The 14,653-nt window shown below is 31.8% G+C and overlaps 2 protein-coding genes across 2 annotated transcripts; both read left to right on the forward strand.

Annotated features, from left to right (window-relative positions):
* Positions 1-568: 568 nt before the first annotated feature.
* Positions 569-3,130, forward strand: LOC108811911 (U-box domain-containing protein 11). The gene is made up of 4 exons (XM_018584027.2): positions 569-981; positions 1,122-1,238; positions 1,328-1,717; positions 1,809-3,130. The coding sequence occupies exons 1-4, from the start codon at positions 700-702 to the stop codon at positions 2,853-2,855; spliced, it is 1,836 nt and encodes a 611-aa protein (XP_018439529.2). The 5' UTR covers positions 569-699; the 3' UTR covers positions 2,856-3,130.
* A 1,837-nt stretch (positions 3,131-4,967) lies between these two features.
* Positions 4,968-5,822, forward strand: LOC108840043 (uncharacterized). The gene has a single exon (XM_018612860.2). The coding sequence runs from the start codon at positions 5,131-5,133 to the stop codon at positions 5,563-5,565; it is 435 nt and encodes a 144-aa protein (XP_018468362.2). The 5' UTR covers positions 4,968-5,130; the 3' UTR covers positions 5,566-5,822.
* The last annotated feature ends 8,831 nt before the right edge of the window (positions 5,823-14,653 follow it).

A 14,653-nucleotide genomic window follows, 5' to 3' on the forward strand; every position in this document is an offset into this window, starting at 1 on the left:
TTTATAAAACACTCTGAAATCTATTGTTATTGAACAAAATTTAAGTTGAAGATTTTAGAATACTTTAATTAATTTTAGAATGTTTGAAAGAGATTTCTTAGTTATAAAAATCAAAATCCAAATCTCATAATTTTAGACGAGATTCTAAAATTATTTAGCAAAAAATACACTAAATTTTCAGATTCTTTTTCAATCATATAGAAACTCGTTAAAAATCAAATCATCTCAAATTTCAGACTTAATACATAAATGGAATCATGGAAACCTTTTTTGTTTGTAAAATATTGAGCAAAACAATGTAGAAGATTTGTAATATTTATTTAAATTCAATTAATAAATATTTTTTTCTATTTTATTTATTTTCCCTAACTACTCATATTCCATTCCTTTCCATATTATTTATTCCCATTCATTTTTATTCAGCATATTTGTATTTTCTATAAAGAAATTGGTTTCCAGTTAGATACAATTTATCATTTAACAAAAAACAAATAATAATAATGGACGTAGACGTAGTAGGCCCAGCAAAAACGGTGCCGTAACAGCGACCTCTCTCCTTGACAAATGGTCGCGCATTGATACATAAGAGCGACGTGAGTCGCTTCTCTGAGTAGAGAGCGAATCCCCAAATTTGATTTATTCTTATTATTATTATTATTTTCATTTATTTTTTCCGTTAGACGGAGGCTTAACGGCGTAATGGCCGGAGTAAACGTCTCACCCTCCTCTCTCCTCGAACTCATCGCGGAGATCGCCGAGATTCCAACCAACGCCGGCGTGTTCAAGAAGGATTGCACGGATCTAACTCGGCGAGTCTGTCTCCTGACGCATTTGGTGGAGGAGATCAGAGACTCCATCCCGGTCGATCCCGCCGCTGCGTCTTCGTCGGAGAATGACTGGTGGTCTGATCTCGTCGTGGGGGTCCAAGCCGCGAAGCGTCTCCTCTCCTCCGCCACTCGGTTCCAAGCTCGCGACTCCTCTGTAAGCAATCATCAAGCTGTATTATAAAAAAATCTCAGATTCAAATAATTCAAATTGGTTTAGTATCGGTTTAAATTAAATTTAAATCACTGGTTATTTCCGGTTCAGCTAAACGGTTATTTTTATTTCGGTTAAAAAAGGATGGTGCTGTGAAGAGAATCTCGTTCCAGCTCCAATGCATTACATGGAAGCTGGAGAAGGCGTTAAGCAATCTTCCTTACGATCTATACGACATCTCTGACGAAGTTGGGGAACAGGTGAATAAAACACTCATCGAAAGAAATGATTTTTGCTTGTGTTTTCGAGTGCTTCAAGGTTGTTTTTTTTTCTCTGTGTATCAATTTAGGTGGAGCTAGCGAGATCGCAGCTGAGAAGAGCTATGCAGAGATATGTTTCGTTGAACTCTAACAAGTTCTCGAGTGGCTTATCTGAGCCGATGGAGAGAGATGCGTTTAGCAGTGTAAAGATGATCAAAGCCGAGGAAGAGAAGCTTGAGGGTATATCGGAAACTGTTCATTACGGTGAGGAGGAGAAGAAGCAGCTGAGGAAAAGCTCTTCCATTTCGTTGGCGTTTTACTTGTCGAAAGACGCTGATACGGATAGGTTAGACAAAATGGTCACCAAGAACACTGATGAATCGAAGAAATCTGATAAACAACTCACGATCCCGGTTGATTTTTTGTGTCCGGTTTCTCTGGAACTGATGAAGGATCCTGTTATTGTCGCCACGGGACAGGTCTGGTTTCATGATTTATTGCAAGTTTTGTACTTTCTTTACTTAACGTTGTTGCTTGGTTTATTGATTGTTTTGTCTCTTTCGATGGCAGACTTACGAGAGGGCGTACATACAGAGATGGATCGACTGTGGGAATCTAACATGTCCAAAGACTCAGCAGAAACTCGAAAACTTTACGCTTACTCCAAACTACGTCCTCAGAAGCTTGATCTCTCGCTGGTGCACTGAACACAACATTGAGCAACCCGCGGGTTACATCAACGGCAGGTCGAAAAACGGAGGAGACATGTCAGTGATCAAGGCATTGGTTCACAAGCTCTCGAGCCGGTCCGTAGAGGAACGCAGGAACGCTGTTTCTGAAATCAGGTCTCTGTCCAAGAGAAGCACGGACAATCGTATTCTGATCGCTGAAGCAGGAGCGATCCCTGTTCTGGTGAACCTTTTGACCTCAGAGGACGTCGCCACGCAGGAGAACGCAATCACTTGCGTTCTCAACCTCTCTATATACGACAACAACAAGGAGCTGATAATGTTTGCTGGTGCAGTCACTTCGATAGTTCAAGTCCTTAGAGCTGGAACCATGGAAGCTAGAGAAAACGCTGCAGCCACACTCTTTAGCCTTTCGTTAGCCGATGAGAACAAGATCATAATAGGCGGATCCGGCGCCATACCTGCCTTGGTTGACCTGCTCGAGAACGGGACTCCTAGAGGGAAGAAAGACGCAGCGACCGCGTTGTTCAACCTCTGCATCTATCAGGGAAACAAAGGCAGAGCGGTTAGAGCCGGTATAGTGCCTGCATTGGTTAAGATGCTGAGTGACTCGAGCAGCCACAGGATGGTCGATGAAGCTTTGACTATACTCTCGGTTCTTGCGAGTAACCTAGACGCGAAAGCAGCGATTGTAAAAGCGAATACTTTGCCTGCATTGATAGGTATTCTCCAGACGGGTCAAGCTAGAAACAGAGAGAACGCAGCAGCGATATTGCTTTCGCTGTGTAAGAGAGACAATGAGAAACTGGTCTCGATGGGTAGACTCGGTGCGGTTGTGCCGTTGATGGATCTGTCGAAGAACGGAACAGAGAGAGGCAAGAGGAAAGCTACGTCATTGTTAGAGCTTCTACGTAAAGCATGCCAATAATAATTATTAGTGGTCTCTGACAAAATAAAAATAAGGTTCGTCAAGCTCTCATTTTTTTATGAAAAGTTTGCTGGCTATTTATTCAATTATTATGTTAATATTTTGTTTCAATTGATTTGATTTTTTGGATATTAATTCCATTTGTGGAATCGAATCTTGAGATGGTGAGCTAAAAGGGGTTTCGAGAATCGAACTCTTTTCGCTTGCTGTGTATTTATTTTGTTATACTATTTGTAATAAAATTTGGGAATAATAACTAATAAGCATTGAATTGATTGTTATTTTTTTGTTTCTGGTTCATGAATTTCCATTTTTGTTTGTTGCTCTTCAAATTCAACGTCAATTGGTGGTTGCCCTTCTGGACAAGATAACTTGGAAGAAAAGCAACAGTTGTAAATAAATGATTTAACTTGATTATTGGTTCCATTCCAAAGTTGGTGTTGCTTCGGTGGGTAAGTAGAGGACCACTTGTGCATCTCCTAATAAACCGGCGTGCTTACTGGAAGTTCTGGAGGAATAAAAACTTTCAAACAACGTTACCTCATAAACTTCTGTATTTGACAAATTCGTTCATGAATATCCAATGATTGTTGTGACTTATTTGATTTGACTTATTTGGATTTCTTAAAACAAGATCAACTTAAATGTTTCCAGATGGACTTGTCTTAAGACTGGACCCAACTCTGAAGATATGATCTCTACCCCTAACCTTAGTTGACTATTTATCTGAACTATCACGATAGTATTCATTTGAAGAGGATAGAAACAGTTAAGAAAATTACATCTACCTCACCTCTGCAATCACTGACACATACACAATACATCAACTCTAACATGCTCAATAACTATGCAAGAATCTGCATAGTTGTCAAGATGTTTCAGCAGTTTGTAAAGGGGCTTCTTTTCACAAAAGTAACAAAAGCAACAGCTTATATACAAAACCGTTTAGTGACTTCTATGCTAGACCGGTTCACATACAAACATCAACTTCTATACGAAACCGCTACATACGACATTAAACCAAAGTAAACGTCGGCCCAATGATGCCCCAATATTACCTTTTCTGTTCTTCGCATCATAGACTTATTAGCTACGGTTACGTCATTTTCTAATCTAATTTCCATATTAAGCCCATCCGTTTTATTCAATAATTAAACCTATAGGACTTCTATAACCAGCCAAGCCTCATAACGCTATATGCATACCGATATCCGGTTAGTGCAGGTCTTACTTTTCGCCTTTGGAATCCAACTTTGTCAATTTGTAATGTATTCTTTGCGCAGGCATCTAAATAATGTTACCATTCAGAATGATTGCTGATCTTTTTTTGTTTTGAATGATTGCTGATCTTTTTAATCAAATCTTTGGGCTAATAGACTCAGATTCTCCTTTGCATGTTCCATGGCCACGAAAACGAGTTTATTCCTGTAAATATAATTTTATATACTTTGACAAAATAGTCTACGCGCTGTTAAATTTTTTGTCACGAATTATTCTTCAATCATACGAAAGCATTTATCAACCTTTCTCCTTTTTACGAAAATATTTTCTGCTATCTTCTCTTTATGTAATTGAACAACTAAAGCTAAGTTCCACTGAAAAGCAACACTTACGCTTTAAGCAACTACACGCACTCGCATATTTCATATATGCTTCCACTTAACGTTTATTCATTTCAATATTTGTTAAAAAGACATATACTGTATTACAAAAAAAGTCAAGATAACTAATTACGGATATCAAACATATTAGTCAATTTCATACATACATACATACATACATACATCCTTTGAACATTTGTCTCACACATGAATATATTATTTGGTTGCTCAAAAAAAAAAGAATATATTATTTGGTTGTTTGAGACTTCGAGTATTCGACGGTGAGATTTTAATCATTAATAATTTCCACAAATTGAAATTCTTGAATACGAAAACTTAAATTGTTGATGTGGACCCCACTCGCATGAAAAATCCAATTTCAAGTGGACCGACGAGTATGGCCTAACCAACCACACGAGAGTATATTAAATTTAATTATAATTTCGTTAAAAAGGACGAGAAGCTTATAGAAATTAGTTAGTATACACTATTTAACAAGTCTTTGAGTTCCATGCACTTGGCTTACGTAACGAGAACGCATCCATCATCACCTCTCATTTTCACGTCTCCTCTTCACTCTTTTTAGTCTATAACTATCATTCAGCGTAATCTCTACAAACTCTTCCTTTTTATTTCTCTTTGATTTAATCCCAAAAAAACTCGTTGATCATAACATGCCGGGAAGTTATCACCGCCGGGGATCCGGCGTGTCAGTCATCATCTTGATGATCACGTTACTGGCGTGTCCAGTAATCATCAACGCTTCATCGTCATCGTCATCGTCGGTAGCCAACACGAGGAAGCTCGACGAGGTAGATCCCATAAAGTGCTCTCCAAGCTGCATCCAAAACCCTCCTCCGCCGTCACCTCCACCACCATCTCCACCGCCTCCGGCATGTCCTCCTCCGCCGGCTCTCCCTCCACCGCCGAAGAAAGTTTCACCCAACTGTCCACCGCCTCCTCCGGCTAATTTCTTGTACATAACGGGTCCGCCGGGAAATCTCTACCCCGTTGATGAGCAATTCGGAGCGGCCGCCGGAAAAAGCTTTACGGTGTTGAAGCTGTCCGGTCTAATCGGATTTGGACTTATGGGGTTGTTGGTTCTTTGAAGCATGAACGGATCAAAAGAGAAGTTGAAGATTTGGTGGTATGTTGGAATACTTTTAATTAGTTTTTTTTTTAAGAAATCGAGAAACGTTATTGATCGTTGGTTAATAAATAATCTATCTATCTAGGATTATATATGTTTCAAATGTTTTCCTATATCCAAATTTTCTAATGGGTTTGTTAAACCAAATTAATACGGTGCGAATATGTAAATTGTAGAATGTAATCTCTTTAAGTGATATGTTCTTCTCTTTGTCAACTTGCCGTTCCAATTGATTCTTGGAATTGGAAAATTGTACTTTATTGGAGAATATTTTTATGAGAAAGCAAATTCTACTTATAAAAGTTAAGAGATGTAAAGTCGAATTTATCCATAAATGTAAACTGAAAAGGTTAAAAGGCAAAATTGGTGAAAATATTGTTGGTTTTTTTTATAGAAAAATTCAGACTAATCTCCAAGAAGAAGTATAAACTGTTAGCGCCCAGCCCATTCCCCTTACTAATATTGTTGGTTCTTTTTGGTTTATTTTTCAGTCTTCTTATTTATATTGACAAATAACTTTGATTGTGTTCCAAATTTTAGCAAAAAAAAAAAAATCAACAAATCATGAAAACAATAAAATAGAAATGTTGTGAACTAAATCACACCATTTTTACTACTTTCGACTGTTTTAAATTGTTCTGATAAACTTTTGCAGTTTTTTTCATAAAATGTTATAGTTTCATGTGTTACAAAACGGACCAGTCTGTCTTCTTAAGTAATTTAAAGCAACTTTAAATGTTGACAAGTATTTGAGACGAAATAAACACGTGTCAAAGAAATGTCTACTCTGATGCGAGAAATGGAGATCAACTTGGGTTTCAACAAAACCGGGCCCTAGACGGCCAGCCTACTCAGACATGACATGTGCATCTGTTTCGCCTAACGCTATAACCTCTACCATATCCATACCATATCACCTACGTTTTTACTTCTTCATATATACCCGAATATTTACGTATCCGTGTATATTTAGATTAACATAAAAACTACTAATTTGGATTTTATATTATTTTAACCTTGATTTGTTCTTTGTTAAGCTTCGACCTATAATTTGTTTTCCGAAAGAATATACACTTCTTTTTTTTGATAAAGAACATACACTTGCATTTACTTTATATATGTATTTGACTTGAAACCAAACGACCAATCTTTCCTTTTCATTTTCCTTGGTTTTTAGAGAAAATTAATAAAGGAAGGTAAAGTCAAAATTTTCCAGATTAGCAACGAAATAAAAGTCATGGAATCAATGAAAGGAGTTATTCGCTAAAAAAATTCCAGTTGTAAATTGCAATAGCTAACCAACGCGTGTTGGCATAGAGGTAAAGGAACTTCGGCTGGAGTACCCGTTCTAGGTTCGATTCGCGTTGGTTACGAGAGTTTTCACATGGGCTTCTTTCGCCTTCCAAACCACCTCGCGTAATCAGGGGTCCTTAAATGGAGGCTTAAAATCCTGTAATGGCATGAACTTAAACCCGATGGACTAGTCGATCACGTTTAGTGGTCGGATACTGGATTATAAAAAAAAAAAATTGCAATAGCTATGGACTTATTAGGGCTGGAATAATTGAGCACCAAACAGCTGTTCTTATACTTATATTTCCTAACAAAGTTTTTTTTTTTTGTCAAAGGGTTTTTCATAACGAAGGTAACAACACAACACAAACTATCCTTTATAGTTTCATGGAAGCTCCCTTTTTTTGTGCACCGTTTCATGGAAGCTCCCTTAGTTATGTATAACGCATCCGAATTATATATATATTACATATATACACTTTTTTGTACAACTATATTTATTATTTTTAGGTTTAGCTTTTTATCATCTTCCCCTTGTCATTATATATTACTTCTGACTTATTTTGGTATGAGAAAAGTCGCGAGTTGTAGTGGTAGCTAGGGGTGTCAAAATGAGTTACAACTCATGAGTTAGCTCAGTTCAGCTCATTTTTTCATGAGTATGAACACTATATTTTAGGCTCATTTAATAAATGAGTTTAATGATCGAGCTTAAAAAAGATCATGAGCTATATGAACGATCGTTAATGAACATGAGCTGACTCATGAGCTCGTTCATTTCTTATGAAAAAAGATAATTTTTATATTTATCATATTTATCTTTAAAACTAAAATGTAAAATATACATAAGTAATATAGGAGTAAAACTTTTAAAAGTTATCTATACTTTTTCCGAAGAAAGAAAAAAAGAGACTATCATGTTTAGAAATTATCAAAATATTCTATATAAACCCACGTTAACCATATCATCTCTCTCACAAATTTCATTGATCTCAAATTTGACATACGTCTCTTCTCACTTTGCTTATCGTAACTCAGAACTCACGGTAAGTTATTTATGATTAATAGTTTTATTAAATTTTGAATAATACTATAGAAGTAATTTTATCGATGTTTAATTTAATATAGTTATAATTATTTTGTGTTAGATCACGAGTTAGCTCATTTAACTCATGATCTAGATGATCCGAGTACGAGTTTATATATTGAAGCTCATATAATAAATGAGCTGATCTGAGCTAACTCATGAAAGAGCCGAGCTTACTATGAGCTGAGCTGAGCTGAGCGAGCTAGCTCATTTTGACACCCCTAGTGGTAGCTACAACGCACCGACTTATTCTTCTATTTGTAAAGACTAAAATCTTCCTTATGTTCTACTCCTTTCCTTTCACATAATATTTTGATTTTGAAAGTATATCACTTACTTGCAATAAAAATTAGTGACAAAAAATAATAAATTTTAAGAGTAAACCTCTTTTTAAAGAGTATACGAAAATATGTAACTGATTCATCAAGTCGTATGAAAAATGTAAGTAGTACTTATTTAGATTTTAACTGATTCATTAGTTTAGACTATAATAAATTTTAAGAGTAAACCTCTTTTTAAAGAGTATACGAAAATATGTAACTGATTCATCAAGTCGTATGAAAAATGTAAGTAGTACTTATTTAGATTTTAACTGATTCATTAGTTTAGACTTTAGATACTTTGGGATGTAGTTGCTTTTAGATAGAATCATGTAAATACAATTAGGGCCGCATCCTAGTCATGTGGTTAAAATTAAATATTGGACGAGATTTAGCTACTCTTATATAAAAATCTATACATTAGTACTGATATATATTTCAAACAAACTGAAATCTATTTATTTCAAACCATTAGATCATATATTTACGAACCACTGAATACACAATTCTTTCTGTAGAGAACTTTTTCGTTTTCTTCACAACCATAGTACTAACAGATGTACTTATGGGAAAGCGATAAAATCTGTTCAGATTTCCAAACTCATTGGTGGCAACTAAACACGAGAATTGAGCCTGTTATGGAGCTAACCATATCAGTCAAAACTATTGTTTGAATTCACAGTTGACAATCGAACATATACAAAATAACACTACTTAAGCGGTATTGGTAGACCTTATAGTTAATATAGAGATTTCACATTAGAAAAGAATTGTTCTTCACTTTTCAGTTTAGATGGTAAGAATTATATTATTATAAAAAAATCACTTGGTAATACCAACCTCGAAACTATGTAACTTTCCTAGATATGATGTATCTTTTCAAGTTTTCATACCTTCTAGCCCACTCAACGCCTAACCTTTACAGATGTCTCGAAATTTCCTCAGAACTGTAATTATAATACGTACCTTTTTCTTATAATTTAAGACAAAATGTTATTATCAGATTTAATTAACTAACTATTGAGGTAATACCAACCTCGAAACTATGTAACTTTCCTAGATATGATGTATCTTTTCAAGTATTCATACCTTCTAGCCCACTCAACGCCTAACCTTTACAGATGTCTCGAAATTTCCTCAGAACTGTAATTATAATACGTACCTTTTTCTTATAATTTAAGACAAAATGTTATTATCAGATTTAATTAACTAACTATTGAGGAATATTTAATTGAGCTTTGAAGCTTTAATAGACCTCAAAAAGTATTAGTCTCTATCCATTTTTCTTTGGAATAATTAAATTATTATACATCCATCTACCACTTTAAGCATCAATGACGCATTGATTTCTTTAGAGGACATAATTAATTAGGTCATCGTAATGGTTGACGTGTCGAATATTCATGTAAAATTTGTCGTATAACGAAACTGTTTTTATATATGTTTCCTTTTTAATTCTACAAACATGCATGTTCTTCGTAGCTTTTTTTTCTTGGTCAATAATATACAAACTAGGATATGACCTGCGCATTGCGCAGGGTGAAAATGTTCAAAAAAAAATTAGGGAACATTTTTTATAAAAAAAAGAAAAAAATTAGGGAACATTACATATTCTATATGTGAAAATTGTCAAAATGGTATGAGTAATAATATATAGGGGTTAACATTATTAGTAAAATAATATATCTTAGACTTTAAAGTATATCTTCCGGTCTTGTGCTAAAATAGTTGGTTGTCACTACATCTCTTTGAAAAAATAATGGTCCACTTATATATCGAAGCCATACCAAATAGCAATGAGTGTATGCGATTATAAACATAAATACACGTGTCATACACAGTCATAATTTTGGTGAGCAACACAGCTATCCAACAAATTCTAATTAATATATTTGACCAATTTCCATTATTAACGACCAAAATTTTAGCAAGTTTATATTTATTGTAGATCATCTTTTCATAATTTAGGAAATGCATAAATATCATGGTCAAGATTGATAAAATTATCCTTGAAATTATAGATATTTGGCTCAAATAATATCAATCACCCCCAAATCACTATAAATTTGGTTCCTAATTTTATATCCTTCACTATAAACATGCAATAATGTTGTATGTGGTTCCTATTTTCGAAATTCGAAATGTTGAAAAAAGAGCACACATATATAAAAAATGTATAATTAAAAGAATATATAAAAGAATGTATAAGTATATGTATACATATATGCATTTTTAGATATTTCATATTTCATATCTTGACCAAAATTTTAGCAAGTTTATATTTATTGTAGATCATCTTTTCATAATTTAGGAAATGCATAAATATCATGGTCAAGATTGATAAAATTATCCTCGAAATTATAGATATTTTGCTCAAATAATATCAATCACCCCCAAATCACTATAAATTTGGTTCCTAATTTTATATGCTTCCCATATTCCAAGAATATGTGGTTTCTATTTTCGAAATGTTGAAAAAAAGAGCACACATATATAAAAGAATGTATAATTAAAAGAATATATAAAAGAATGTATAACTATATGTATACATATATGCATTTTTTTTACATATTTCATATTGCAAGTAAGCATTCATATATATATATATATATATATATATATATATATATATATACACAAAAGAATGTATAAGTTCAAGAATATATAAAAAATGTATAAGTTCAAGAATATATAAAAAAATTAATATATAAGTTCAAGAATATATAAAAGAATATCAGTAAGGATAAAAATATATATAAAAGAATGTATAAGTTCAAGAATATATAAAAGAATGTATAAGTTCAAGAATATATGAAAGAATGTTAGTAAGGATAAAAATATATATATATATAAGAATGTATAAGTTTAAGAATATATAAAGAATGTATAAGTTCAAGAATATATAAAAGAATGTCAGTAAGAATAAAAAAAATATATAAAAGAATGTATAAGTTCAAGAATATATAAAAGAATGTATAAGTTATGTACACATATATGATAGCAAAATCAGCAAAGCATGTGATAATTAGCATACAAAAAAATATGATCCGTACAGATGCAAAGGAAAAATGTAATAAAAAACTCGAAATGCATATGTGTCCTTGGACTCGACAACTCATTTTATATAACCTGTTTGCAATGCATATGTGTCAAATAATATAAAGAAGGAGCCAAATAATATGTTGGGAATGAGAATATAACAAACATAATAGGACCAATGGCATTATATGTAATTACTCTAGTAAATTAAGGATAATTTTAAATGATGGCTGAGAAGGATTGTGAAGGTGACACATAGGCATAATGGCAACATCGAAATTAGTTTACTTTTTAAAGGTTAAATTGTTAAAATGCTTCTGAATTAATAATAAGGGGATGGACAGTTCAAAAAAATACAAATGATTATGTATAATTAATCAAACCAATTACATAATCAAAAATTTTATGACAACCAAGGATTTGTGGTCTCATAGTGATTAACTTAATAGCAAAAACCTAATACAGTGAAACCACGAGGATTCGAATTTTAGTCACTGAAAGATTAACATTCCGACATTTTCAAAAACAATAGACTGACACATGATAACAAGTGACTATCACTTTTTTGGAACCAAAATATTCTAGTATAATTCAAAAAAAAAATTCATAACATACCACTATACATAATGATCTAAACTTAAATAAAGTCCTTTACATTTATAACTATAATATGCTAACAAACAAAGTCAACACTAAGAACATCTTCAACCTCATTCCAAAACCCACTCAAAACCCATTTTACAGTAAAATCAATTTTAATTTCATTCCAAAATAGAGTAATAGACATAATTACTCCAAATATGAAATAAAATAACTCACTACTCCAAAATAGAATTGAATTTTTATTTATGAAATAGTCCTCATGTGTAAATATTTTCGTTTTTATAAAACATTATTATAAATAAATATATTAATATTGTTTTAGTATATATTCTAAAATTAACTATTAATAGTTCTTAATTATATAAATAGCCATCTAATGAACTATTTTTGTAACGTCCTGACCGCCCACGGCTAATGGACCATCCACGCCCGCTCTCTCGGCCTGTGGATGGTCCATCCGACGTCCGATCTGTTAATTTTTCCAAAGACTCAAAAGCATTGTTTATTAACCTACAATCACCACATGCAATTTCTCCGTGTTTTGGCCCAACTCACACAGTATCGCAAATCACTTCCCGATATGTCACCCATCCTTTCACTACTCTAGTACAAACACATTTAACTTGGAGTTTTAAACGGATGTGTGACAAAAAAAATAAGTCAACTTTAGTGACATATGTAGCCAAATCAATTTTTTAAGTTTTTTCACATATCATAATTTGGGATGTTACAATTTTATGCAACAAAATATATACAATTTAATACATAGAAGATCATACATATAAAAACAAGTAAAAGATAAGCACCATACAAAAGAAATAACATAAAAAAAATTTACAACAAAGATAATGTAAGATTCAAAGAGATTCTTTCCATTTTAGAAAATAAAAGATAACTATTCTCATTTTAACTTCAAAATGCATTAGTTGGTCATTTGTGGGGAAATTATACTAATTGTAATGAATAATTTAAGTTGATGCATTATTGTGTTTAAACTTTGTAATGTAATTATTAGTGTAATAAATATTTACTTTTTGAACTTTGTCAAATAATTTTATTTATATAATAAATTTTTAATTGTGGTTAATATTGTATTTATATAAATGCTACAAACTGAAAATGAATTATTTTGCAAATAGTATAAATGAAAAGATAATATTACTAATTTTTAAATAAATATAAAACATAATATATCAGAAATATTCTATTTTGGAGTAGACATTGAAGCAAAACTCAACTCTATTTTGGAGTTACTTTTATCTTGGGATAAAAAATTGAGTAATACATTGAAAATGCTTTAACAAAAAACAAAAACATAATAAGTGATCAATGCAGATCTACAACAAAAAGTGATTTACTGATATCATCAAAAAAATTATTAAAAAGTGATTTGCTGATATCGAATAGTAATCATATATATTAAAAATTAAAAATTAATACTTGAAATTAATAAAGATAATAGATTTCGAATGTTCTGAATTATTCCAATAAGATGATAATTTAAAAAGAACCTATGTGAATATAATCCTAACATAATTATAAGTTAATAATTAATGTGTATATGTATATATATAAATATTTGCTAATATTTTTAAATATATTTATATTATTTTTCATTTTGCACTTAAAATTCATAGTGAAGTGAATCCTTAAGTTTTGCTAATATTTTTAAATATAATTATATTATTTTTCATTTGCACTTAAAATTCATTCAATATATATCTTTTATTCATCAAATAATTAAACCATTGCTATTTTGTTCTTATAATAGTATTTAGAGGAAAATTTACTCCAATTCATTATTATTTTATTATCTAAATAGAATTTGTTTCTCTTTATATTTAGAAGAAAAAATATAGCTGTCTCTGCTCTTTATTTTAACAATATAATTACTATAATAATACTATGAAACAAATTATATCTTTATTTATTTTAAAGGAAACAATATCAGAATATATTAGAAATAGTCTTATTATCATTTTAGGAAGTTTTAAAGAGATATCTGAAAATCATTCTTTTCTTTATATTTTTGATATATTTTTAAAAAATTAACTATAAGATTTTATCAAACAATTGCAAACTTTGTTACTTTTTATATATTACACCAAATGTAGTAAAACAAAAACAAAGAGTTTATATGATTAAAAAGGACGTATGTAGCGACTTTTAGATCATTTCCAATGCATTTTGTTATATTTTTTTCTAAAATAAAGGATTTTTATAATAGAGATAAAATTTATTCTAATGTATTTTTATATAATAGCAATCTTCAAAATACAGAAAAAATAGAGATTGTTATATATTTTACTAATTATAGAGGAAAAATAGTAATTTATATTTTAAAGAAATTAACTCTAAATACTATAATAAAAATAAAAATAGCAATGTGTCAGAGATGATTTCACAGCAAGCAAAGACACGTAACAAGTGTCATCTAACTAGACTCCAGACCTTCCAACTAAGAGCACCTCCATTGGAGGTTTGTGCACAAATTCCAAAAAAAAAAGTATTATAATACAAAAAAGGAGTGAACCTGCCCCTTGCAGTTTCACTTGGAAGAGACGATATCATGAGAATTTCGTGGGCTCCACGATACGTGGCGGCCCACGATTAGTTCGGTTCATTTTTTTTTTTTTTTAAATCCAACGAAAAAAATAAAAAATTAATTATTTGCATTGGAAATCGTGTCCTCTTAATCTCACTAA

The sequence above is a fragment of the Raphanus sativus genome, chromosome 1, assembly GCF_000801105.2.
Source record: "Raphanus sativus cultivar WK10039 chromosome 1, ASM80110v3, whole genome shotgun sequence".
Lineage (NCBI taxonomy): Eukaryota > Viridiplantae > Streptophyta > Magnoliopsida > Brassicales > Brassicaceae > Raphanus > Raphanus sativus.